A 26,057-nucleotide genomic window follows, 5' to 3' on the forward strand; every position below is an offset into this window, starting at 1 on the left:
ACGGACGGACGTACAAGGTGAATGCAATATAGCCCCCACTCTAGAAATGGTGATATAATAGTAATTTCTATGGTGTCTTGTTGTGGAAGAGCTATATGACCAAAAAGAACCTAAAAATTTGACCTAACATATGTTTGTTCTATGTTTTTTTTTTATCGCAAAATTAAATGTAGCCACCTCAATGACATTAAATTCACCAAAAGATATATGCTACAAGTTCACTTAAAACGGGCATGAGCTGCCAAATTCAAGTCCATCAAATTGACTCAAACTCTCAAATATGATTTATGACATACTAAAACGTATTTAGAATTACAAAAGTCCAACAGGAAACAAGAAACAATGCATAAGATCGTAAAACGTATCAGCATTGTGGTATCACGAAGCCATTCCAGCGACATGTTCACTAGAAGATTGCCTACAGATTCAGAAGATAAGTACGTTCAGTAGTTTACTGAAGGTTTTCTGTTTGTTCTCATATCATAGACAGAAGAAGACAATGTAAATCAACGGTTTCCTTGTAACCTGTATAGAATGATTGTTTTTTTCAGAGTCGAAACAGTCAACAAAACATGGTTTCCTTAGTTTCACTTTTCATGCTGACATGCTTTTCAACAATTGAACTTGCCGAGCGCATGAACAGTCATATCTATCTGGGGTCACATGAATATGAATATAGTTGAGGTCCAATTATTGTCTTGCAAATCAATAATGCTAATGAAAATGGACTATTCAGTGATCTGTTCATGTTCCGGAAATGTATATACGACCCGGGTAAGCTTTTCAATCCTTTAAATAAACTTTTTCTAAAAGGTTACCAATTCAAAACTGTAGTTAGATCTTTGAATATTGATTTATTGGTATAAATATTTTGTTCTCACTTAATTCAACCCATACTAAATAGTATTGTTATACACATGTACACTTTCACGGTACTACAAGATCCCTATATTTTGGCATTGCACAAGGTCATGTTTTTTTTTCTGACGTCTTTACACTAAATCCATTGGATTTTGAGTGTGTACTGATTGATACATCAGTCTAAGATAGATACATGATTTCTATTATTAGTTGTTATTGGCTTTGAACTATCTGTCAGTAACTGCGAGTACTCTCAGAGGTGTACTTTGTGTCTTTTTTATCGTCCGTTTTTGTCAGATGTTTTTTTCTGCTTTGTATAGATCCAATGAGTTAAGCCATTTTCAACCAATTTTTATAGTTTGTTCTTATGTTGTGCATTAACACCACTGTCCAAGGAGGAGGACAGAGCGCTCACAAACATGTTTAACCCCGCCACATTCTTTATGTGCCTATCCCAAGTCAGGAACCTGTAGTTTAGTTGTTGTCGTTGGTTCATGTCTGTCGTATTTGTTTTTCGTAAATTGTTTTGTTATAAATTAGGCCGTTAGTTTTCTCAATTGAATTGTTTCATATTTTTTATGTCGAGGCCTTTTATTGCCGACTATACGGTATGGGTTTTTCTCATTGAGGAAGGCAGTACGGTTGTCTATAATTGCTTACATCCACTTCATTTGTCTTGGGTTAATAGTTGTCTCATTGGCAATCACACCACATCTCCTTATTTTTATATTGTAAAATTTTGAAACAAAAGTAATCATGCTTTAAAATATTCAAGGTATACTGTCAAAATCGTAGCCAAATCCCCTTTAAAATATTGTTGCTACTGATAAAAGTGATAAAAACATTCTCATGGCTGTTACAAGCTAAAAGAAAGCTGCTATTTTTGAAACTTTAATAATGTAACAAGGAACAATATCAAGAAGGCTTATAATTTGAATAAACAATATAAGCTAGTAAAACAATTAAAAGGTTTGATTCAGAAATAGCACAACCATTTATGCACGTTGATTGTGGATTTGAATCAGGAGTCGTGATGACGTCACCATATTTCTTCAGAATTTCCAATGCAACACCATTTGTCCATCCAAATCCTTCCTGATTTGTAAAATAAACGGGTATATGAAATGACTTTTTAAATAAAAAGTTTAGTGTACCTTTCAAATGAGACTTATCTATATATTATGATATGTAACGAAGATATCTAGAATAGTTTCGGAAACTTGGTGACGACTAAATGATAGAAGTTGTTGGCCATCATATAAGTTAAACGCATGGCACATTCTCTGGAAAACGTTTATACCGAATCATGACTGCAAAAGCTTTTCTACACTGACTATGATTAAATACTCTCCGACTGTCGGAATAGGGACGGTCTAGCTGATGCCTGTGTTGGCTTAATTCTTCATGTTTAAGAACCATTTGAAACAACGTTTCTAGAGGTTAATGGGTGGCCTATTACAGCAATTTTATAGAAATTTATGCCCCTACCCAGCTATTTTTTTTTTATTTTACATTGCAACTGAATATTATTTGTCCACAGCTAATCTGCTTCATTGCTTTTGTTTCTAGTTTTGCAAGGGGACCAAAAATGTCCAAGTTAACCTTTAAAATAAATAATAAATTAAATTAAATTTTAACCATAATATATAATAAAGTTCGGATAAATTTTAACTCAGTTTTTTGTATACTAAATTTAAGTTATAAATAATGTGAAACATACCTGTATATCATATTCACCTCCTCCACCGCGAGTTCCTGGCTCAAGTACATTATACTGAAATATTTGTAAAATATCTTTACTTATGTCAGTATTGGTAGATCAAAGCAGAAAAGGAAATACAACTGTAACGTAAATATTACTGTTATATATGGGATATTATCTTGATTTTCTTGGTTTACTATAGTATTAAAGCAAAATTGTACCTTTTCAAACATGCCTCTTGTTCTTTGCCAACCTAAAAAGTTGCTGTCGAGCCATGATGACGCTAATGATCGAGCCAGATGCTTAGTCTGGGGAATACTTTCCAAAGACCATATCATTATCTGTTGTAGTGGAGACCATCCGTTTGGAAAATCCCACTGTTGGCCCGTGTCATCTAAAGATGTTGGAACTCCCCCTTTCGAAAAGTATTCTGTTATTTTATTAGTCTGAAGATATAACAAAATAAAAGAGAATTTATTCATTTACTTTTCTTTTCTTAAGAGAAATTGAAAATGTGCAAAATTTAAAAGTAATTTAAAAAGTAAAAGTTCAAAAATAGTTTGAACAATTCATGATTGGTATGAGTCTCATATAGGAAATCAACGTAAAAGAACCCGAATTTGCTATGTAAGTGCACTTTTCTGTAATAACCCTCTCCTGGCACGTATAGAGCAAAGAAAATCAAAATTGATATTTTACTTTTTAGGGTTAAGTTTGTCTTAAAGATCTTAGTGTAAACAGCTCAGAATTTGTTTGTTTAAATGTACAAAATGCCAAAAAATGTTTACCGTGTACATGATATCATAGGGAAAGGTGGTACGATAAACAAGGTTTTATGGTTCCCACTTACATTTAACCCTTCGTACATATAAATTAAAACATATATTTCACACAAACACACATTCATAGAGCAAGATGTATTTTTCAATAGAGATTCAGATTGCACAAACAATGTATATATACACCCAATATGACATATTTATTTTTCCTCTTCGTATAACTTTAATTGCGAACCAGGATTATGAAGGATTATGAAGGGCACCAACAAGGCAACGTTGTAGTGGAAATAAAAAGTCTATGTAACAACATATTAAATTTTAGCGATAGAAATTTATGTATTACTGAAAAATTATTACACCAGGGTTTTCGATATCATAAACTAGTCAAAACATTTACTAAATTTTATTATCGGTATAAGGACATCATTCGTAAATATAACTCAACATGCAGACATCTTATACGTTCGGGTATTTCACATCCAATTTTTTATGGTAATATTCTTTACAAAGCACAAAAATGTCAGTATGCACATCAAAAGCTAACAAAACCGTTAAACAGACTTATTAAGAAGGGATATAATTACGATACTGTTGTCAGGTCATTAAAGATTGCATATTTTGGCTTTAATATTGATTCACTTATAGGGTCTTTGCATCGGAATTAAACATATTTATTCTAAAACCAGTTGTTGGCATGACACGGGTTATGTTCTTCTCATATATTTTATGACGGCATAATACTAAACCCCTAACAGGAGGGATTGTGCCTGATATTCATATGATGAAGACATAATCTTTCAATCAGTTTAATTGAGGTCTGGAGCTGGCATGTCAGTAACTGCTAGTGGTCTGTTGTTATTTATGTATTATTGTCATTTTGTTTATTTTCTTTTGTTTCCTATTCTGACATCGGACTCGGACTTCTCTCAAACTGAGTTTTACTGTGCTTACTGTTGTACGTTTGTTTATTATACATTGGCTAGAGGTATAGGGGGAGGGTTGAGATCTCAAAAAACATGTTTAACCCCGCCGCATTTTTGCGCCTGTCCCAAGTCAGGAGCCTCTAGCCTTTGTTAGTCTTGTATCATTTTTAATTTTAGTTTCTTGTGTATAATTTGGAGTTTTGTATGACGTCCATTATCACTGAACTAGTATACATATTTGTTTAGGGGCCAGCTGAAGGACGCCTCCGGGTGCGGGAGTTTCTCTCTGCATTGAAGACCCATTGGTGGCCTTCGGTTGTTGTCTGTTCTATGGTCGGGTTGTTGTCTCTTTGACACATTCCCCATTTCCATTCTCAATTTTATTGGGTCCATAAGGGGGCGGGCCCCGTCCACTTAAATCCAACTTCGATTACATAGAAGAAATATAGAATTAAGGCTCTATGTATAGTAGTCCAAGAACTAATAACATGATGTAATGGTTCCTTTGAACAGTCCTTGATAATCTCTTTCTTTTGATCAAAAGCTATGACAGAATCAGTCCCTGTGATTTTTATTCAAATCTCAATACATATAGAAATAAATGATTTATCTAAAAAACATTCTGAAATTTCCCTCACATTAATTTAAAAATTAAACAGAAACGCCAGTTAATTACCTGTAGATGTTGTAATATTTTTTCCTTCTTTTCATTTGTTAAATCTGTACACTCCATATATACAGGGAAAATATTAGACATGAAGAAAAACTCTCTGGATTTATTGGTATGTAGTGAAAAGTCTTGCCATATTCCTGCATCTTTATTGTATAACACAGCTTCGATGGCTTCTTTACGCTGTGTTAGTTTTTGGTGGTAGTATTGTTCTTTTGTAGAATCACCTGAAAATGTTAAGATATGGAATAATAGGAAAGACAGGTTAAACAATAAAAAATCATATAACACAACGTCATGGCGAACAAAACGTGTTCCTAAAATTTTTCCGTCAGAAATAAAGTGTGACCTTAGTTTATGTAAATCTAAACCTTTAAAGTATGTCTGTATCAAAGCACTTGATACAGAACGAAAGGGACATGAAAGTTCACAATACAGACTCAATGGCGTTAATGTAAACATATGATGTCGAACCCTGTAGGCGCAGCGTGTGCTTCTGGAATAATCTTCAATAAGACCACTGGAGACCAAAAGGTATGGTTAGGAAAATAAATATGTGAAGAGCATAAGAATCATGTTAATTAAACATTGATATACAAATTGATAAATGATTAGGAAACTTGAAATGTAAGCTTTAATAAGGCATGGATTGAAGATTATTTATATTTTAAAAAATGACAGGAAGAAAAAATCTACATTGGATTGTCTCACTTTTTTTTTATATCTACGCTTTTCTTAATCAAGTGTGCAAGATTGTTTCTATCTCAAAATGACAGGAAGAAAAAAACTGTGAACTCGATTGTTTCCATTTTTTATTATTTGGACGAACCACATTTATAATGTGTTATTTTCATTTTCAAGCACTTAGTCAAAACTTCTGCTGTTGGAATGTTAGTCCCTGAGTGTATCATTGGCCCAATAGCAGTTAGTCCCTGAGTGTATCATTGGCCCAATAGCAGTTAGTCCCTGAGTGTATCATTGGCCCAATAACAGTTAGTTCCTGAGTGTATCATTGGCCCAATAACAGTGCTTCGGTACTGGCATAATTTACAACAAAAGTTTATAACAAAAGTTTTATAATATTCTCCATTGATACAATTAGAAATTATAAATAAACTTGGGGTCACTTTTGGCAATATAGCTTCTTAAGTAGTCAGTATAAATACACAGTAGCTCCTTACGTAGTCAGTATAAATACACACTTGGCTTTGACAGTTTTAGGTTCTAGCGTTCCTAATGAAAGGTTATCCCCAAAACATGTTTCGGATGCATCAAATGTTCTAGTCTTATTTTCAATGTAGATATATAAATTCACAATCGTTGTTTAAATAAACCCATAAAAATTCTAACCACATTATTCGTCAAAAAGCAAATAGATAAATTGAAAAAAATCCATCAATGAATGTAAAAATACTTTAACAGTTGACATATGAGACGCAAATTGAAATTCGGAGTTAAAATGTTTATATATTCCAATAGCAATAGTTTAACTTGTTTCTATTCAGCATCGTGTTCATTTGCAACGATTAATGAAATATAATTGTATGCAAGCAAAATTAAGACTAAATACCATTGTCAGAAAACATAGTTTGTTTTACAAAAACACTGTTACAGGATTCTCCGACTAAATTTTAATTTACCAATAATTCCGGCGAATGTCATTAAAATCCTCTCATTTAAACAAAGTATACTGTTGAGGTCAACTGGAATTATGTCCATGGTTGCTATAGTATTCATTGTTAGATTCTCTCCTTTTTCTCTGGAAAACCAACGTGAAGAAAAATCCCAACCAGACTCGCAGGCAGAAACTAAGTTTGAATACAGTTTGGGTCTGTCAGCTACAAAACAAAAAAAGAATTAAGAATTGTAAGCAAATTAATGATTCATTAAACATAACATTGTACTTTCAAATAATCTTTTGCGAGTCGTGTCTTTTTGAAAAAGGGACCTAACAATTATAATATCTCAGGAATCGAGAAGAGGTTTGTTCCATTTTACATTGTTAGTTTGCATCAAGAAATAAAACACACACTTGTACCGTAAAGAGATGCGTCCCCAAAGTCAACTGACAAAGCTGAAAACAATACAGTTGAGACATATGAAACAATGGTAGAAAGGTCGGCATATTTTGGACTTGTAATAGTTATTATTTTAGTTTAAATATTGGAATAAAAGATTTTCTGACGTAAACAAAAATATTCTTACAAATTCCTTAGATATGGTCGCCAGTAAAATTGACACTGTTAATGTTATATATGTAGGGAATGAGAACATTTGAATTCACCAACCTTTAAAGAATTACCAATTGCAACATGAAACAAATATGTTAAATGAAGAAGGAACACATCTACTTTGTTAAAAATAACTCTGAATGATTTAACCAAAAACTGACACCAACTAGATGCATGAGGGTTTTTATTAACATTCTTTTTTCATATGTATGGTGTTTTTCAACAAACAGTTGGCATTCTAATAAAAAGCAACAGCGTTCTCTTTCTCCTCACCAAATTATACCTATAATTGTATAAAACAAAAGTTGATACAGAAGCTTTTCAATGGGAATTAAACTAAGGTTTCGACTCCCTTAGGCAATGTTGACCGTAAATGGACTCGGCTATTATTTTCAGGTACGTTTTGGTCATATAGCTCTTCAACTGTTTCGGTTCTTATACTCATCGGCTTCAAAATATTCGGCTTTTAGACTGCTAAGAAATCTTGTTGGCACAGGCCCTGGTTATATTTCATTTGTAGTAGCCTCAATCCCGTTCCCTTGCTTCGTTTTTGACCAAATACAACTTATCATTATTTATTTCAGATACCTGCCTATTCGTGTTAAATCGTTGCCATACCAAAATTTATTGACCCTCTTCTACATAAATTTTGTCAATTTGCATTCAGTGCATATTTACCAATATTTCTTTGCTCTGCAGTCTTTACATCTTCAAAATAGGACTCTGGTCTGCAAATAAACGAAATTTGTAAGTTGTGCAAGCATACTTTAATGGTGGAAGGAAAAACATGAATTTCTTGAATTTCTTTACTTAGAAATAATTTTAGAATTACATACGGAATGCAGTACGGCAAAAAACCTATTTGGTTTCGTGTTATTTCTTTAGACTAAGTGATGTAACTGGTTCTGGTAGGTACACGGGATGAACCTGTTTTAACTTGTCGTTGGTATGCTTGTACACTAATATGTTGTGATCTGTGACTTGTTTGTCTGTCGTTGGTATGCTTGTACACTAATATGTTGTGATCTGTGACTTGTTTGTCTGTCGTTGGTATGCTTGTACACTAATATGTTGTGATCTGTGACTTGTTTGTCTTTCATTGGTTTTTCGCTATTTTTGCCAAGGTGTTGTCAGTTTATCTTCGACTTATGAGTTTGAATAACCCTTTGATATCTGACTTTTTTATACCATGTTTATTAAGACCACTTCTTTGTTATTTTAATCGTATTAATTTATGATCGTTTATATTGATGCAACAAAAGTTTCATAATTTTCTCAACGAAAATGGCCATTGTTAGATTATAGTTCGTTTCTGTGTGTGTTACATTTTAATGTTGTGTTTTTGTTGTGTCGTTGTTCTCCTCTTATATTTGATGCGTTTCCCTCAGTTTTAGTTTGTAACCCGGATTTGTTTTTATCTCTATCGATTTATGGGTTTCGAACAGCGGTATACTACTGTTGCCTTTATTATCAAACCCTACCATGTATCAGGTGTATTGATCTTTTGCATGCAGTCATTGTTTTGTACTTGTATGCATGTCTTTAGCGAGTTTACAACAAAGTGATGAGAATGCAGATATAGTTATCTGTAAAACAAGATGCTTATACTAACCATCATTCCACCGAACTTCTCAGTGGTCTAATTATTCCAGCATTTATAATTCACTTACCTTGGTTTGATTACGTCTGATTGATACTGGTTTAATATATGCATCTTTCGATCCTTTTCAACTGATATAGTTCTGTTTTTCATCCAGAATTCGTATTCAGCTTCTAATATATGGAAATTATTTCTGATGAATTCAAGATCATCTGTTGACTTATAATATTCATACATCATTGGAATAAAAAATGGAGGCTGCGATCTTCTGGTGAAATATGTTCTCCCACCGTTAGGTATAAAGCCAAAACTAAAAACACGACAACATAATTCTGTCACAAATGGTTAACTTAGTGAATTTCACTACGAGATCTTATCAAAATCAAACGATGTATATTTGGCTTATTTGCCCAGAGTAAAATAACTGCGTCCGAATGACTTTTTTCGTACAGACTTTAACTTTGTGAGCTTGCACGATAAATATCTGACTCAGCATGTCGGTCTTGTACAAAGTTGGATTTATTTATATTTTTATCGGATGGTATACCATATTCTGTCTACAACCTGACATTAACAATCTGTCAATCGATCTGTATACGGTTTCGGTCGTAAATATGTGATAAAAAACTTAAGAAAAGGACAAATATGTTTCACATATGAAATATTCAACTGTGTAAATGCATATTATCAAGGGCACTCTTATAATCACTTTATTGCACTCTTTATAACCAAGATTTGTTTTACACAAGAAGGTACATAACTCTAAATAAGTTGAGCTATTTTGCACATCCTAATGATCACTGGCTAAATGATATGATTTTACTGATGATTAAAAAATGACACAGGAATATGTAACCCAATGAAAACATTTGAATTTATGGTTAATACGAAATAATAATTAATTGCATGAAAATACGGATATTGTGTTATAAAATATTGTCGTTACCAACTTTTGAAAATTATTTTAAATTAAGGAATATATCTCCCTCCCTGTACAAAGCTCTGATTCCTTGCCCGGCTTTGGCTATACCTTTGGTCAGTTTTGGTTTATAAGCTCTTATTTTTGTAATAAGTTTTTGATTTTCAAATGTTTTGAACTCGAGCACATCAGAGACATTTATTATCGAAATGTGCATCTGGTGCAGAACATTGGTACCGTTAATGTTATTATAATGTAGCTTTTTATGTTTAACTGTATGCAAATCATTTGCATTTGTCAGTTTTTGAGTTAGCAAACCTTACGTTTTGACATAGTGTATAAAATTTTCCATCATTCCTTTGACTGTAGTGTTCATTTCACATACCAGTAATCCCTTAATTACCCAGTAAGAATCCCTGAAAAAGAATGTAAAAACCCTAAATGATACGTATCATAATAATATGCATGTGTATTCATGTTATAGTGTGTACATGTATTTGATCTCACTTGTTTGACCACCACTGTAACGTACAACTTCCCGCTTCATTTCATTAAAATTTAGCCCTATGCCCATTAAACACCATACCGCCGTATAACCAATAGGGTCCTGGTTGAATTAACGTTTATCTCTTTTCTTATTTTCATCTTCTGTTTTTTTTTCAAGTTGAAAGAGTAATATTTTACCGTATCAATATCGATATCAGTCTTGCATATTTATGTTGTTTCCGATGTGGCTTTATTTACACATACATAGAATGACGTAATCATTGACATGTCCAATATCAAAACATCTCTGTTTTATGTAAAAAAAGTCATTGTTTAATCATGATAGGACGTTTTTTAGTATATAAAATTGAGAATGGAAATGGGGAATATGTCAAAGAGACAACAACCCGACCAAAGAGCAGACAACAGCCGAAGGCCACCAATGGGTCTTCAATGCAGCGAGAAAATCCCGCACCCGGAGGTGGTCCTCAGCTGGCCCCTAACTAAAATTGTGTGCTAGTTCAGTGAAAATGGACGTCACACTAAACTCCAAAACATATAAATGAATGAGTATATAAATATTTAACATCTATATAGATATATGATCAGTAGAGTACATTTGCATTTGATATCATCCTCAAGTTATAGAACCCAAGCAAATCCTTGATAAAGAGGGGCGTCCTTTTGACTGTGTGGGATGTATACATAAGCAGCCCCCTCCGATTGACTTGGGTACGTTTAATTATATGCCTCGTGTAGGATGAGTACCACGCATTCTGCACGTTAATGAATCCTTGCAACAACTATCTGATGTGTTCATAGGTGGGCTGTTTCCATGCCACATTTCTGCCTCTATCCACCATACCCTCAATTTCCAGTGGCAGTGCAAATTTCCCGCACTTCATTTTTCTACACCTGTATTTTTTTCCTTCTAAATCTTAGTTTGTCTTTGGAAATTGTAAATCACTAACAAATATAATGTGTTCGTTTTATATTTATAAAGATATAAAAATTGGGACTTGTTTTTGCCTTACTGATATTGTAAACGATTCAGAAAAAGACATATATCGATAAACATCATATGAATTTACCAATAAAATGTCTCCCTGAAGCGACCACCAGGAACAATAAAGGGTTTCGGTAAATAGATCATCGAATATCGATCTGGATTTATCTTCACGTCGTCTTTTACCTAAAATAAAGGTTTTGTACACAAGAATAATATGAAAAAAAAACCCCGATATAAATATTTATTTAACTTTACTTTTAAGAAAACATAGTAGAAAAAGGGTTATTCTTTACCCTTCACCAATAAATGAAACATGTATGGCCAATTTCCCTTGTACTTCTCTCGGTCTGACAGACTGATCAGAAAGTTAGTGAAATCTAATGAATAGTATAAGAGTCCGTTATATTTTAAGTTGTTCAACAATTTTACACCTATACATGAATTCGAAATATTATGCAATGCTAAAACTTGCTGTCGAAGACAATCTTGATACGTTTTAACCAAGTCTGCATGTTTTCAAAACGTTGCTTTTGAAGGACACCCGCACTAACTGAATTATTATGTTTCTTGAAGGGAGCTGTACTTTCAACATTATTTTTAGCTTCGGCTTGACACATCTTTCTGATTTATTTTGTGACAGCTATTTAAAATTTTCTACTATGTATCGAAATTGTAGTGTTGGACCAACCTTTCTGTGTTTTTAACTCGTCCCTTTACTAAGAGTTAATGAAATTGTGATCAATTTTTGCAATTAAGCATAAGGATGGAATTAATTATTTTCTGAGAGAAAAAAATCTTTGGATTACTTAGATAAATTACGTGCTTTTAATGAACCTGTAACATTGGTTGACAATTGTGACTTTTTCGACACTCTACACTTCATTTCCACACAATCTTATCAAACGGAAGTTTATTATCAAATTGTATGTCCTTTGAACAATCTGATTGCAGATTTATTAAAAATTTAGATATTTCAATTTCACACGGGAGAACCAAAGAAATGATTTACAAAAAATCGTTCTGTATTGTTATTTTTTCTTTTTAGGACGGAGATGTTTTATTGGCCTATCTTAGGTTGTGTATATTTCCCAACTTGTTCGCTATGCTCGTGTCTGTAGTGACGTTTTAGATTTTAATAACTTAATCTATGTATAACTGGCAAATTATAAAGTCAGTATTTAAAACTTTTACAAAATTCTTTCATAGAAACAAATATTTGATTTTAAAGTTTGACATCACCTGCAGTGTGTAGTATTCCTATCAAAACGGGATATCACGTCCTAATTCTTACGCTAATGCTGTTAATAAAGCCCATGAATTAAGATACGTTCCATACAAACTCGTTGATCTTTGGAATAAACTAATCCTTAAAGGATACCAATGTAACACCGTAGTAAGATCTTTGAATATTGTTTAACTGTGGTCCTACACCCTGTCGATATTCTGTACGTATATTCTGGCGTTGCACAATGACATGCTTTTCTAAGACTGTTTATGACGTTCTTACCCACGATCTGGTGGATATGTACTGATTGATACTTTTGTATGGAAGAAGATGCTTTATTTATTAGTTTGTTATCAACTTTGAACTAACTTTCAGTAACTGTGAGTACTCTTAGATTGGAACTTTATGTATTTTGTCTTTACGTTAGTTCTTTGATTGTGTTCGTGTCGATCTAATGAGTCAAGCCATTTCGAACTGGGTTTTAAGATATGTTGTGCTTTTATACCACTATCCCATGTTAGGAGGAGGATTGACAACTCACAAACATGTTTCACCCCGTCACATTATATTTGTGCTTGTTCCAATTCAGGAGCATCTAATTAAGTGGTTGTCGTTGTTTGCTGTCTGTCATAGTTGTTTTTGCTTATTGTTTTATCATAAATAAGGCTGTTGGTTTTTTGCGTTTGAATTGTTCCACATTCTGTTATGTCGGGCCTTTTAAAGCTGACTATACGGTATTGGAGTTGCTCATTGTTGACTGTGATTAGTAGTTGTCTTACAGGCAATCAAACCACATCTCCATATTTTTTATATACAAACACCAATTTATAACTAAATGAACCACCTTATATCTCCCGAAAGAGTTACATATAGTCTGAAGTTAACTTATTTATTTAAATGCAGATTTATAAAAAGGATATGGGTAGAGAAAGGCCATGGAATGGGTATTAAATATTGGTGAAAACTGAAAATAGTAGTTCACTTGAAAGTAGAAAACAAGTTGACCGAAGATATAACGTTCAAAAAATTAGATCCGGTAAATCATTAATGAATCTCGGAATGTTTTTATTTCATTACATGTAAGATGGAATGATATTGTTTACTTAAAAAAAAAATATCATACGAGATGACAAAAAATAATGATAAAATTGAAAATAATAATCATTATTATTATACATAAGTACTATACCTTTCTTCCCAGATCTTTCCAAATTCGACAAAGGTCCCATCCAAAGTCTTTAAGTTGGGGGTCTTTTATGTCATTTAGAAAACGTGGTCTAATGAGTGGCGAATAGAGTAAAATAATGATAAAGGCAAGATGATATGCTGTTACAATCTGGAAACTCACATCAATTATGAAATGTGCAAACGTCTTGTTTTATTCTGTTTTTTTGTTTGTTTTGGTCTGTTTTATCTTTTTTTCGGGTATTTTGATTCTTATTTTCCACTGTCATAAATGTTATAATCAACCTCTATGGAACTAACGAAGGAACCTGTTGTTCAGTGGTTGTCGTTTGTTGATGTGGTTCATAAGTGTTTCTCGTTTCTCGTTTTTTTATAGATAAAACCTTTGGTTTTCTTGTTTGAATGGGTTTACACTAGTCACTTTTGGGACCCTTTATTGCAAGCCGTTAGATGTGAGCCAAGGCTCCGTGTTGAAGGCCGTACTTTGACCTATAATGGTTTACTTCTACAAAATTGTGACTTGAATGGAGAGTTGTCGCATTGGCACTCATACCACATCTTCTTATATCTATTAACAAAAACTAAAACTAAAAAAGCCGAAGATATTACCCATCTTAACCATAAATAATGACTTGGATGGAGAGTTGTCTCATTGGAACTCATACCACATCTTCTTATTTATACAAGACGGTATGCAGTTGAATAATAATTTTGTATTTGAGCAAAGCCACTTAAAACAATCATAAAAATGTTTTTTTTTCAGTTCTTTAATAATAAATAATTTGTTGTGCATAATTTTGAAATTATAAAAAAAACTAAGATTTCAACTCCCTCAGGCAAAGTTGACCTTAGATGAATTTGGCTATTTGTTTTATGTATTTTTGTCATATAGCTCTTCAACTGTTTCGGTACTTATACATCCCTCGGATTTCAAATGTTTGGCTTTGAGCGTTTCTGATGAAGGTAAATCCAGAAAAGCGCTTCGGACGCATGAAATTATTAAACGTGTTGTTTTCAATTTTTTACATTACTGGGTCTATACCTCTGCTGGTGGACTATCAGTCCCCGAGGGTATCAGCTCAGTAGTCAGTACTTCGGTACTGACATGATTTATAACAAACCTTTCTAAAATTGTCCGTTTATAAATTTTGAAATTACAAAGAAACTAAGGTTTCAACTCCCTCAGGCAAAGTTGACCTTAGATGAATTTGGCTACCGTTATTTGTTTTATGTATTTTTGTCATATAGCTCTTCAACTGTTTCGGTACTTATACATCCCTCGGATTTCAAATGTTTGGCTTTGAGCGTTCCTGATGAAAGTAAATCCAGAAAAGCGCTTCGGACGCATGAAATTATTAAACGTGTTGTTTTCAATTTTTTGGAAATAGACACAATGTACACCCTGTTGATAGATGTTACTCAATAGCAACGTCTTTTTGGTTTGTAGAATTATCTTCGGTAATGCGTAAACATTGTGCACTGAATAAACAATATCTCAACAGTTCCGTCATTTTCTTCTTTGATCTTAATTGGCATTTGGTGCAAATAATATTTGGTAGTATTTTTAAAACCACATAATTTCTTAATTTTTTGCATGATATAATGTAGCTGTCTACCTACTCACAATTTAACATAATCTGTTGGAGCCCATGTTTCTAATTCTTCACCAGGTCCAGTAAAGTACATAGAGACAAAGTTTTTCAATGTGGTCGTAGACTGGTTTGTTAAGTTGTTAAATGCTGAGATTATTACATCTACAATAAAAAAAATGTTAACGCCGTTAATCTAATAGGTTGTAATCATCAAGATAGATATAAAAGATCTGAATTAAGTCTGCACCTTTTATATTTTCATCTTTTTGTGCGATGAGATTGAGATATGCCTTAATAAAGATAAGCCCAACATTAAATTATACAGTATTACTATTTTGCATGATCATGTTTTTAACTATAACAAAAAGGATTTAGAGACAGATGAAGTAAATATATATCATGTGAAATTACAAAATACAAGGATATATATTTCTTAAACCATTAATACTCTAAACATAACATCTCATAGTTTTCTTATTTTTTCTCACCTGGACTTTCTTTCATACTCATGTCAACAAAGGTTTTCCCATCTGGAAATATCTTGGCCATTTGTACAGCATGTAACAATGGTCCATCACAGTAAATCTGGCTAATGAAATCATCATTCTATATCATTATTAAATGTAATATATAAAGGGGCATTTTATACATATACCGACTATTCCTATTGATATGGAACAGTTACCTCTATGCAAGTACAGTAACATTCCACTTGCACATGCATTAATTGACTATTTTCTTTTTCATAAAAGTCCTTTATAAATAAATGGTGAATTTGTCCATGGGACACAGATGATGCCCCCGCTTGCATACAACGTTATAAAGGGACATAACCCAAGAACCGTAGAAGTGACGCTACCCAAATTTGTACTTGATCAGAGTTTTGTAGTAATAAGCATTGTGTATAAGTTTCATAACATTTAGTTGAGGCAAACTCAAGTTAGAAAGCGGAAACTAAAAACTCTAGAACAGTAAAAGTGACGCCACCAAAATTCAAATTTGATCTGTGTTTAGTGGTAATAAGCATTGTGCATAAGATTCATAACACTTGGTTTAGGCAAACTAAAGTTATAAAACGAAACGAAAAATTCAGCAATTTTTCCATTTGTAAAGGGGCATAAATCTAGAACGGTAAAAGTGACGCCCACAATATTCATACTTGATCTGTGTTTTGTGGTAATAAGTATTGTGTATAAGTTTCAGAACATTTGGTTGAGGCAAACTAAAGTTAGAGAACGGAAACCAATTTTGGGACGTACGTAGGACGTACGGACGGACGGACATGGGTAAAACTTAATGCCCCCTCCGATACGGCGGGGGCATAAAAAAGTATTTTTGTCGTGAAAATGTCAGTCGCCTCTAGAATAATTCAAATTAAAGGAAAAGATTTTGGCAAAAATAGTTGATAGGTAAACCTCAAACGATGCAAAACTGTTCGTTGCAATTTACATTCAACCAAACAACATGGTTGTTCTCATCTGAATTTTTTACCTTTTATGTCTGTTTGTTTGATCATACATTGTTGTCAATATAATGGAATTCTATACGACTGTCCTACAAGTGAGAGGTTTAGCTAGCTATAAAACCAGGTTTAATCCACCATTTTCTACATAAGGAAGTGCATGTACCAAATCAGGAATATGACAGTTGTTTTACCATTCGTTTGGTGTGTTTAAGTTTTTGATGTTGCCATTTTATAAAGGACTTTCCGTTTTGGATTTCCCTTGGAGTTCGGTATTTTTGTTATTTTACTTTTTGTAATGACCTAGTTTTACGCTGTATTCTTATTGCAAAAAAATATGTGTTTGTAGTAGTAAAATTGCTGAATGTTTTGTTAGTATTAAGCACAAAGAAAGAACAAAACGATTAGTAGGAAGCCAAGCATGTAAAAAACTTGAATACTTCAGGAACTTTATCACCAAAAAGGGGCATGAAAAGAATATCCAAATACATGTACATCTAAAGTCAACTTTGCCTGATTGACTAGGAACCTTAGTTTCTTAACAATTTCTAAATTTATCAACGTAAAATTTTAAACGGGCATGTTATATATTAGATCAGTATCGAAACAATATCTTCTGTACACATGATACCACTTGGGGATTAGTAGTACACCAGTAGCGATGTCGACACAGTGCTAACACATTAAAAAAAATTCAATGTATAAATTTGACGCGTTTTTCTGGATCCAACTTCATCAGAAACGCGCAAAGCCAAGGATGTGTAAATAGTTGAATACATAAGAAGCTTACTACTTAAAGGCGCATAAAACCTTAGTTCCTAAACAATTTCTAAGTTTTTCTCAACGAATTTAAAAATTTCAGCTCTGTTTAAACAATTAAAATTAAAATCATGTTATCACCGATAAAAGAAATATTTACACATCTTACAACAATGAAAAATTGGCAACCTTTATGAATGAGTTTAGAACTGTCTTATTTTTTCCCAGAAAAAAAAAAACTGGTACACAAAAATGTTTGTCTTTTATTTTCTGTTAGATGTATTTATGCCTCTATTTCTAAATGGGAAATTTAATATAATAGCTTAACGAGCTAAAGTTGTATGCAAAAAATTTAGCAAAATCTGAGACATAGCCTATTTACTGTTCCTTGACCTTAAGTTGAATATATCACTTAAATTATTTTTTTGTATTGCATTCATGTCTTGATTTGCCATTACAATACAGGTATGCTGTATTTGTATCAACCCTGTCCTATTCTAGTCGTTAAGTGCCAAACTTGATTTACTTCCGGGTTTAGATATCACCTACATAATGAGTACAGCCAGTGAACCACAGGCACTTGTTTCTATCCATGGGAAGCCCCACTATCAACGTATATTAATATACGTTGATAGTGGGGCTTCCCATGGATAGACACAAGTGCCTGTGCAGTGAACTGCAAACCACTCATAAGCACCTGTGTTCTAAATTTACGACAAGATTCTACTAGCCTATCTGTAGTTCAATCTTTAATTTTTAGAGTAATACTTTAAGTACTCAGTTTATTTGTCCTTATCTTCTTTTACGTACTGGTTTTCATTTGGTATTTGCCAGCTTTTCTTTCAACAGATTGCCCTTTTCGAACAAATATTCATGATACTTTCATCTATGATAGAACACATTTTAACAAAAAGTTTCAAACCGTGTAATCCTTTCATATCAATACAAAGTTTAATACTATATGGTTGTGTTTCTTATCTAGACGTATCAAATTTAAATGAATCATCAATGTTTTATTCATAACCCTACCTATCACAAGCGGCTAGCTCCTGACTAAACGTATATCCAAAGCACAGCAAAATAATTAACATCCTAGAGATACAGTTATCTAACACGAATCATAATTGTATAAAATAGTGTATATTGTGTATGTTTTATGTACGGATGCGCGTATCGTTAACTATCTCAGTTCCTCATTCTTTGTTTACAAAACGTGTCTGATAATAACATGCTTTAATATAAATGTTGTTGGAATGAACTACTCGTCCAATAGAATTCTAACTTTATATTATCATACAAAAACGATACGCCTTTAACATAAGTGCTGTATTTTCATTCAGTATATACACGCTACGATACTATGGCGTTGTTTGTTTCCTGAGACATATACGCAGGGTTTACGAATGGCGTTGTTTGTTTCCTGAGACATATACGCAGGGTATACGAATGGCGTTGTTTGTTTCCTGAGACATATACGCAGGGTTTACGAATGGCGTTGTTTGTTTCCTGAGACATATACGCAGGGTTTACGAATGGCGTTGTTTGTTTCCTGAGACATATACGCAGGGTTTACGAATGGCGTTGTTTGTTTTTCATCGACTTATGAGTCTGAATATCCCTATTGATATCTTCCGCCTCTCGTTCACTATTTAAATATTATTATGCAGCTGTTGTTTGAATTTGGATGGTTGTTCCTATTTTATTTTTATAGTTGTAGTTAAATTTTTCATTTTACAAATATATTATTTTGAACGAATTGTTTTGTTTTAACCATAACATACCGCACAACGGGATTTTTTGGCGATAGTCTAATTGCCACGGTATTTCGTGGTCAAAGTCAAATCGCAAAAAAGTAGAATCAACAAAATTATATAAAGGAGCATGATGAAACACTTTTTTATATTCATGTTATCACTTTACCCATACACTTAAAGTAGGTGGTAGCGGTTAACACATAATAACCATAGTATTTGAAAGTTAACTGTTATTTGCTGATTAACCCTTTCACTCATAGAATATTGCTGATATATATAAAAAAAAATGTTGATATTATTTCCATAGGCAAAACAAGTGCCTCTTGGATAGTCTTCATGCACCAAGTATGCTCGCGACTACAATAGTGACGGAAGACACCAAAGGGATAATCAAAATTCGTAAGTCATAGAAAAACTGACAAAACCACGAAAAAAAAAATGAAAAACGACCAAAAGACAAACAGCAGAATGTTGAAAAGCTAAATTATAAAAATTGAAGATTGCAAAGACAAATGGGTCTTTACAAAATAGCCTTTATAGTCTACTGTCAACTTTGCCTGTGGGAATTACAACCTTCGCCTTGCAAATTTACATCATTTATATAAACAATATTTCATGCCTTACTGTACACATGTTTTCATTTTTAAACGAGATTCACTGGGTATAAAACAAACACCAAGTTTGTCAACAATATTAATAATTGTTACGTACATGATAAAATTCATGATAAAAAATTAAGAGATGAAATCAAAATCCAAAGTCGCCGTCGTTTCTATTAAAAATCAACTGTTTTCTAGTTTAGGCTTTATCAAAGATACAAGGCTTATAATTTTGTACGCCAGACTCGTACGAAGTTGAATAGCATTGAGAACCAAAGTTCCGAAAAGTTTTACCAATTAGGGATAAGGTAATCTATTCCTAGGGTAGAAAATCCTTAGTATTTGGAACAATTCAAAGTTTTGTAAACTGTTAATTTATTAATATTACCATATCAATGATAATTCATGTAGACACAGAGGGGCTAGTGGCGACTCTTGTTGGGTACTTTTTAGAGTTCTATTTCCTATATGCAATTCTTTGACGCTTGTAACAAATATTATAAGAAACAACAGAAGATTATCAATTTTAAAGTTTTGTAAATCTATTTGGGATTTTAATATCATGAAAAACGGAACGAGACCGGGTGTGCAAACAGATTTAGCGTCCCTTGTTATTTATATGTACCACTCGCCATGAATCCAGGAACAATATCTCGATAGGTAATAACACATAACCGGTTGATTTAAATATCAGACACTATTCTGTTATCTAAACAGTAAAATAACAAAAATACCGAACTCCAAGGAAAATTCAAAACGGAAAGTCCTTTATCAAATGGCAAAATCAAAAGTTTAAACACATCAAACGAATGGAAAACAACTGTCCTATTCCTGACTTGGTACATACATTTCCTTATGTAGAAAATGTTGGATAAAACCTGGTTTTATTGAACAGCCTTTATTTATAGCTTTAAGGAAATGAGACAAAAAGCTTGTCTTTCATGAGTCAAGACACAAATGCATATCGGTCAGATAATTCGTGATGTTGGCTGTAAAAATTTCGTAATTTCGATTTAAATAGAGTTTCCTCACGATCCTGCTGAAAACTTTTTGTGTTAGTTCACCCTATAAAGCTCACCCCTATAAGTGCTGCCCTTGTAATGTTAACATGCTCGCTAGTAACGTATCAATTGCGTTATGTAAATGTATGAGCTGTCACGTTGGTCAATGATCAAAGTTTGATGTCGTCCATATATGTAAATTTTAAGAACAAAATTCAGATATGAAGCAGACCAGCTAGTTTCTGTAGTATCTTTTATTTCAAGATCACTATGATGTATTAGATACAAACATCGGATGAAATGTGGATTATAATAACTGGATATATATTTGAAAATGTGATTATAAGAAAAAATACAAAATCACCACTGGCAAACGCTTAGAAACTAACGCTTGGAACATTTAAAAATTATCTACTCTAGGGGTGGTGTGATTCAGATGTGGTAACCAAATCCATACATATCTTTGAATACATAACAAGGAATGGCCAACAAATACAAATGCTCTCATTTAAACAAAATTATCTAAAAATGTAATCGTCAAGATGCTTGATTTTGGTATTGACAAGATATTTGTTACATTTGGAGGAAGTGTTTTTTAACAGACAATCTGTATTCATATGGCAATTAACTGAGCTCTTCTTCTTGATGACTTGTTCCTTAATTCATGTTAGGCAGAGTTCATACAAGAGCTTATTATGAAGAATGAAAAGTTCCTAGCTTTGTATTTTAACTTCACGTACCGTTATAGTACTTGATTCGGCCTTTAAACTGTTTTACTCAATCGTCATTGGTGAGTCTTTTGTAGACGGAACACGCGCCTTGCGTAAAAAATCAAAAGCCTGGTGTCTTTGATGAGTTTATTTTCACTTTTATGTAGTAGCATTGAAGCTATGCATGCATATGGAGTATATTTCTCCAGGTTCATGCGATATTCCAGAGCTTGCTTTTTCTTTCATGATTTATTTGATATAGGGTTGCTGCTTGCAAGAAAGTCATTGAACCAAAGTTTCATAGTGGTCAAGTGAAGACATTCTTCGACGTTTTACGGGCGCCACCATGGGTTTGGGTTGACCGTTATGGGATATCTGAGTCACAGAGGATTACGAATATGTTCCAATTGTCGTAGCCATTCTTCCCTCCTCTTTTAATCGAAAGTGGCTTAATATTGAATTTGTACTTAACTTGAGCAACCTGACGGCTTCCAAATATGATGTAGGCTCTGCTTACACTTGCAGATTACTTTAGAACTCCTCTAGCTTTGTTTAAAAGTAGTTTATGTTGCTTTTATTTAGATTTAAGCGTTGTACTTTGTTCTTTTTCCTTTTTCAATGTATGTGCTATTTCTACCAATAAAAGTCTTCTATTCTTTGTCCTATTTCAATTATAAATTTCCCAATCGGTCAAGTTTTAGGGTTAGAAAATTTGAAAAACAGATTATTTATGATTCTGGTGTAATCTAGGGTTAGATAAGAGTCAATTACCAATCCGTTATTGTGTGATGGGTGATTACTTGAAATAACACGACGATTGTCAAATTTGATCTACTAATCCTCCTGATCACATGAGAACGTTCCGGCTTTGGTGGGATTATTGTTGCTCAGTCTTTATTTTTATGTAGTGTTTTGTTGATTGTGGTTTGTATTTTTGTCGATAAAAAGAAATCATAAAAAAGGGGCAACATATAATAGCGAATAAGGAACTAATAAGAAGCGAATAAGTAACAGAGTATCAGTCGATCGCGGAGACGGGGACATACGCATCAACAGGCTAATTTCACCTCACCGAACCCATAACTAACAACAGAGATAAGAACATAAAAGAAAAGAATGTATTGAAAGGATGCAACGTTTAGATGGCGAATAAGGAAAGAATAAGTAGCGAATAAGAAGTAGGTTATCAGTTGAGCGCGAGAACGGGTACATACTCGCTGGCAGCGTAACTTTACCTCCTCGAACCAACAACAAACACCGTAGTCAAGAAAAGAAAAGAAATCATTAAAAGGGGCATAGAAACCAAAATCAGCAATTGAGTGTAAGTTCAAACCATGTAACAGGTTAGATTTGATTAAAAAGATTTATGGCCAAATTTATTCTGTATATACTATCGTTGGGTCGATATTACTCCTGGTGAATTTTAAGTCCTTAATGGTACGATCCTCTCAGCAGCCTATGCCTAAATACCTTGAAGGATGCATTTATACTAAATTGCAATTCTGTTCGGCAAAATTGATCCTTGACGGGTTTAAGCTGCATTGAATTTGACTTTTTGTTTTGATTATGTTATAATTTTTATTGTGTTGGTTTCCAAAACTGTTGGTCTCGACAGTAACTGAAGGTTTTTTTCCTAAAAAAAACGTTCGTTGGATACTTTATTGGGGGTATAATACATTTGTATTGAGTTTTTTTATAGTGGGTGCTTAATCTTCTGTCTATATTCCCTTTATTATCTTTTGCAAACGAATAGGGCATGGAAAACATTAAGAAATAGAAACATAAAGAAACGCTTGTTTCAAGTAAATGTTACATTAGTGGCTATAATTAAATCAACAGTAGTATACCGCTGTTCAAAAGTAATAAATCGATTGAGAGAAAATAGATCCGGGTTACAAACTAAAACCGAGGGAAACACATCAACTATAAGAGGAAAAAAACAGAACAACAGAAACACTGAAGTGCAACAAAAACAAACGCCAACATACATAGAAACGAACTATTTGATAATTGGTGTTTTATATGCATATTTTCTAAATGTTTGACATAAAATTTGATCCTTTTTTTATTTCCAGCCGTATAATCCAAAAGGGTGTTACAAAAGACATCCTTTTAAGTCAGTGTACATCGTATAAATAGTTGTATATTAGTTAAAGTCCTCATTTTGTAAATGTTATCTTCAGTAAAAATATGTAGATTGAAATCTTTCCGTAACCGAATTATACCTGACGAATATGTGCAACATAAATATTTATTGTTCGTGGTTAGAATTAACCTGTCTAAGTTTTACTTCTACCTTTACTAACCTGGATTTTATAACACTTGGGTAGAATTCAGATCACGTAGTTAGGTATAGAATTTATGAAAATGGATTTAATTATTATATTTAGGGACAACTTACAAACTATTTTTTGATTGGTTGTCAGGGGGAATTTTCGAAAGTTCAAAAAACATTAAAAAAAAATCTGATTAAATATTTTTTGGAAGAGCAGACTAAAAATTGTCAGAGGTTGAATAACATAATACACTAAAAAAATGAGAATTTTTTGAAGATATGCTTTTTTAAGATCCACTTGTAAAGTCTGTCGTCAAGTGCTTTGTGTTATTATGTATTATAAATTTGTTATTCAAACACACCTAATGTGTTGTTATGACTCAATAGAAAAGTATTTCGCTCGACCCATATATTTAATTTTTTGGTGCTGTGAATTTTAAATGTTACTATATCAAAATGTAGCCTAAATATATATAAAATAATATTAGAATCTGAAGCGAGACGGTGTACCAAATATTGTTGCTTTATACGTTTTCAAGACAAAACACTGTTGCGGGGCGAGAGATGCGATTTAATGTTTTAAAATCTTTTATCTTTCTGTGAAATTTTTGTCAGCGGAATTTATTCTTATGCACGAAAAAAAATCTACAAGTATTTGCACCTACCATAATCGACTGTTTAGTAAAAATTTGTCTTCAAGTTATAAGTTTATAAATATCTCGAAGCTCCATACTATAAATCAAGTATAAACACGTACATGTGTACATAAGAAACAAAAATTCTGAAAATAAGCACCTACATTAGACTTTTACAGCCCATATAGAAACAGATGTAAACAATTCAAATATACCAACTTGGCCATTTTTACCTTCTAATAAGGAGTTCCATTTCTTTTGATTAATTTCAACTAGATATCAGCCCGACCTTTACTAACAGATCTATCTTTTTTAATGGTATGAACCTTTTTTCATGGAAAACTCATGGAAGGGAATTTGAAACTTGAGACAAATTAATAGACTTTTTAACAGTAACTGTGAAGGTGAATTCAGAAAGGCGCTTCGGACGCATGAAAATTATAAAGCGTTATTCATCTTTTGTTTTTGTATAGGGTTGCAGATAGCATATAACTTTGAATATGTTCAAATATTTTACAACTGTAATTAGGATCTTATCTGTGAATATATTGTTTTCCTATAAAGTTAAAAGACTGGATGTTAATCTCTGAAGGTAACAGTCTTGTCCTTTCTCCGACCTGAAAATTTTGTTTTCATTTCAAACTTTTACAAGTTCGATCAGGTTTTACAGTTATAGAATTATTTAATTTATTCTTAATTATTTTTTTTTTGTCTTTTCGTCATTTTACTTTTGATAAAGGTGTTGTCTTGTTTGAACATCGTTAAACTACTGTTGCTTTTATTTCTTCTACTTTGGATTTTTATATTTCTGAAGTACTTTCCTCGAGTACTTCTTTGTCCATAAAAATGCTCCTTGTCCTTTTCTGTCACAGAAGAATAACCCTCAAAAATATTGAAAACTTTTGCATTGCTAAACCAGAACATTATATTAGTTTGTTTCTATAGCAGTAGCCGTGTAAAGCTAAATAAGGATTTTCTTACTAATCAAATGAAATTTACGATTAAAGAAGTTCCGAAAGTAAAAGTGAAATATTTTCTGGAAACATTCGTCGATATTAACTTAAAGGCAAATGTTTAAATTGCATATTCATAATGAAATATATATATACAGTGATTAGGTGTATAAACATGTAATTATATTAAACGTGAATATAAATCCAACTTTAATATATTACAGATTAAGTTTGTTAAATAATTTCAATTTGACTTGAATATTTTTATCTTCAGATTAAGATTTTTCAAGAAATTTAAAAAATTTGAATTCTAATAAAACGGTAAATAATTCCATTATTAACCAACTTGACCCACACAATTTGACAATAACCTCAATCGAACATCAATCAAGCAAGTTACGTTACAGACAGCAAACTAATACAGACATCTGACAGACATGTGTTAGTGTGAAAGCCAGTTACTGCAAAACTGACTCTACCATACAGAATACTTATACAACAAATCACTACCAGGATGGATAGATAGGAAACACAGTTTAGAGGTAGATAGTCAGCCAGGGGTCAGGGTTGAAGAATCAACAGAGGACAGTTCAAACAACATCATAGAGAATAACAGAGATACAACAAGGCATCTGTACCTGAAAACTGCTAAAGATGTGGCTTACCAGGAAATAGTTGGATTTAAGATGAGAAAAAGAATTCAAACCCTTAAAAGCCTATGGATCAG

At 32.8% G+C, this 26,057-nt stretch overlaps 1 protein-coding gene across 2 annotated transcripts; it reads right to left on the bottom strand.

Annotated features, from left to right (window-relative positions):
* Nucleotides 1–1,736: 1,736 nt before the first annotated feature.
* Nucleotides 1,737–18,664, bottom strand: LOC127701024 (trehalase-like). 2 transcript variants are annotated; one of them, XM_052204788.1, is made up of 13 exons: nt 18,433–18,664; nt 15,671–15,771; nt 15,215–15,344; nt 13,595–13,682; nt 11,263–11,363; nt 10,009–10,101; nt 8,837–9,076; nt 7,845–7,894; nt 6,576–6,773; nt 4,942–5,162; nt 2,785–3,009; nt 2,582–2,635; nt 1,737–1,956 (listed from the first exon to the last, which is right to left on the bottom strand). In XM_052204788.1, the coding sequence occupies exons 1-13, from the start codon at nt 18,492–18,494 to the stop codon at nt 1,777–1,779; spliced, it is 1,743 nt and encodes a 580-aa protein (XP_052060748.1). In that variant the 5' UTR covers nt 18,495–18,664; the 3' UTR covers nt 1,737–1,776. The 2 variants fall into 2 exon arrangements, with proteins under 2 accessions (XP_052060748.1, XP_052060749.1); XM_052204789.1 differs by having other exon boundaries at nt 15,671–15,767; nt 18,433–18,662.
* Between the last annotated feature and the right edge of the window lie 7,393 nt (nt 18,665–26,057).

Source organism: Mytilus californianus, unplaced genomic scaffold, assembly GCF_021869535.1.
Source record: "Mytilus californianus isolate M0D057914Y unplaced genomic scaffold, xbMytCali1.0.p SCAF_5, whole genome shotgun sequence".
Taxonomy (NCBI): Eukaryota; Metazoa; Mollusca; class Bivalvia; order Mytilida; family Mytilidae; genus Mytilus; species Mytilus californianus.

Excerpts from the sequence above, each read along its gene's own strand:
- LOC127701024 (XM_052204788.1), bottom strand. The coding sequence starts at position 18,494 with ATGTTAATTATTTTGCTGTGCTTTGGATATACGTTTAGTCAGGAGCTA. Across the intron at positions 15,772-18,432 it reads GAGCTAGCCGCTTGTGATAG|CCAGATTTACTGTGATGGAC; the intron begins GTAGGGTTATGA and ends TGATTTCATTAG. Across the intron at positions 13,683-15,214 it reads CCAACAGATTATGTTAAATT|ACCACGTTTTCTAAATGACA; the intron begins GTGAGTAGGTAG and ends GCCACTCATTAG.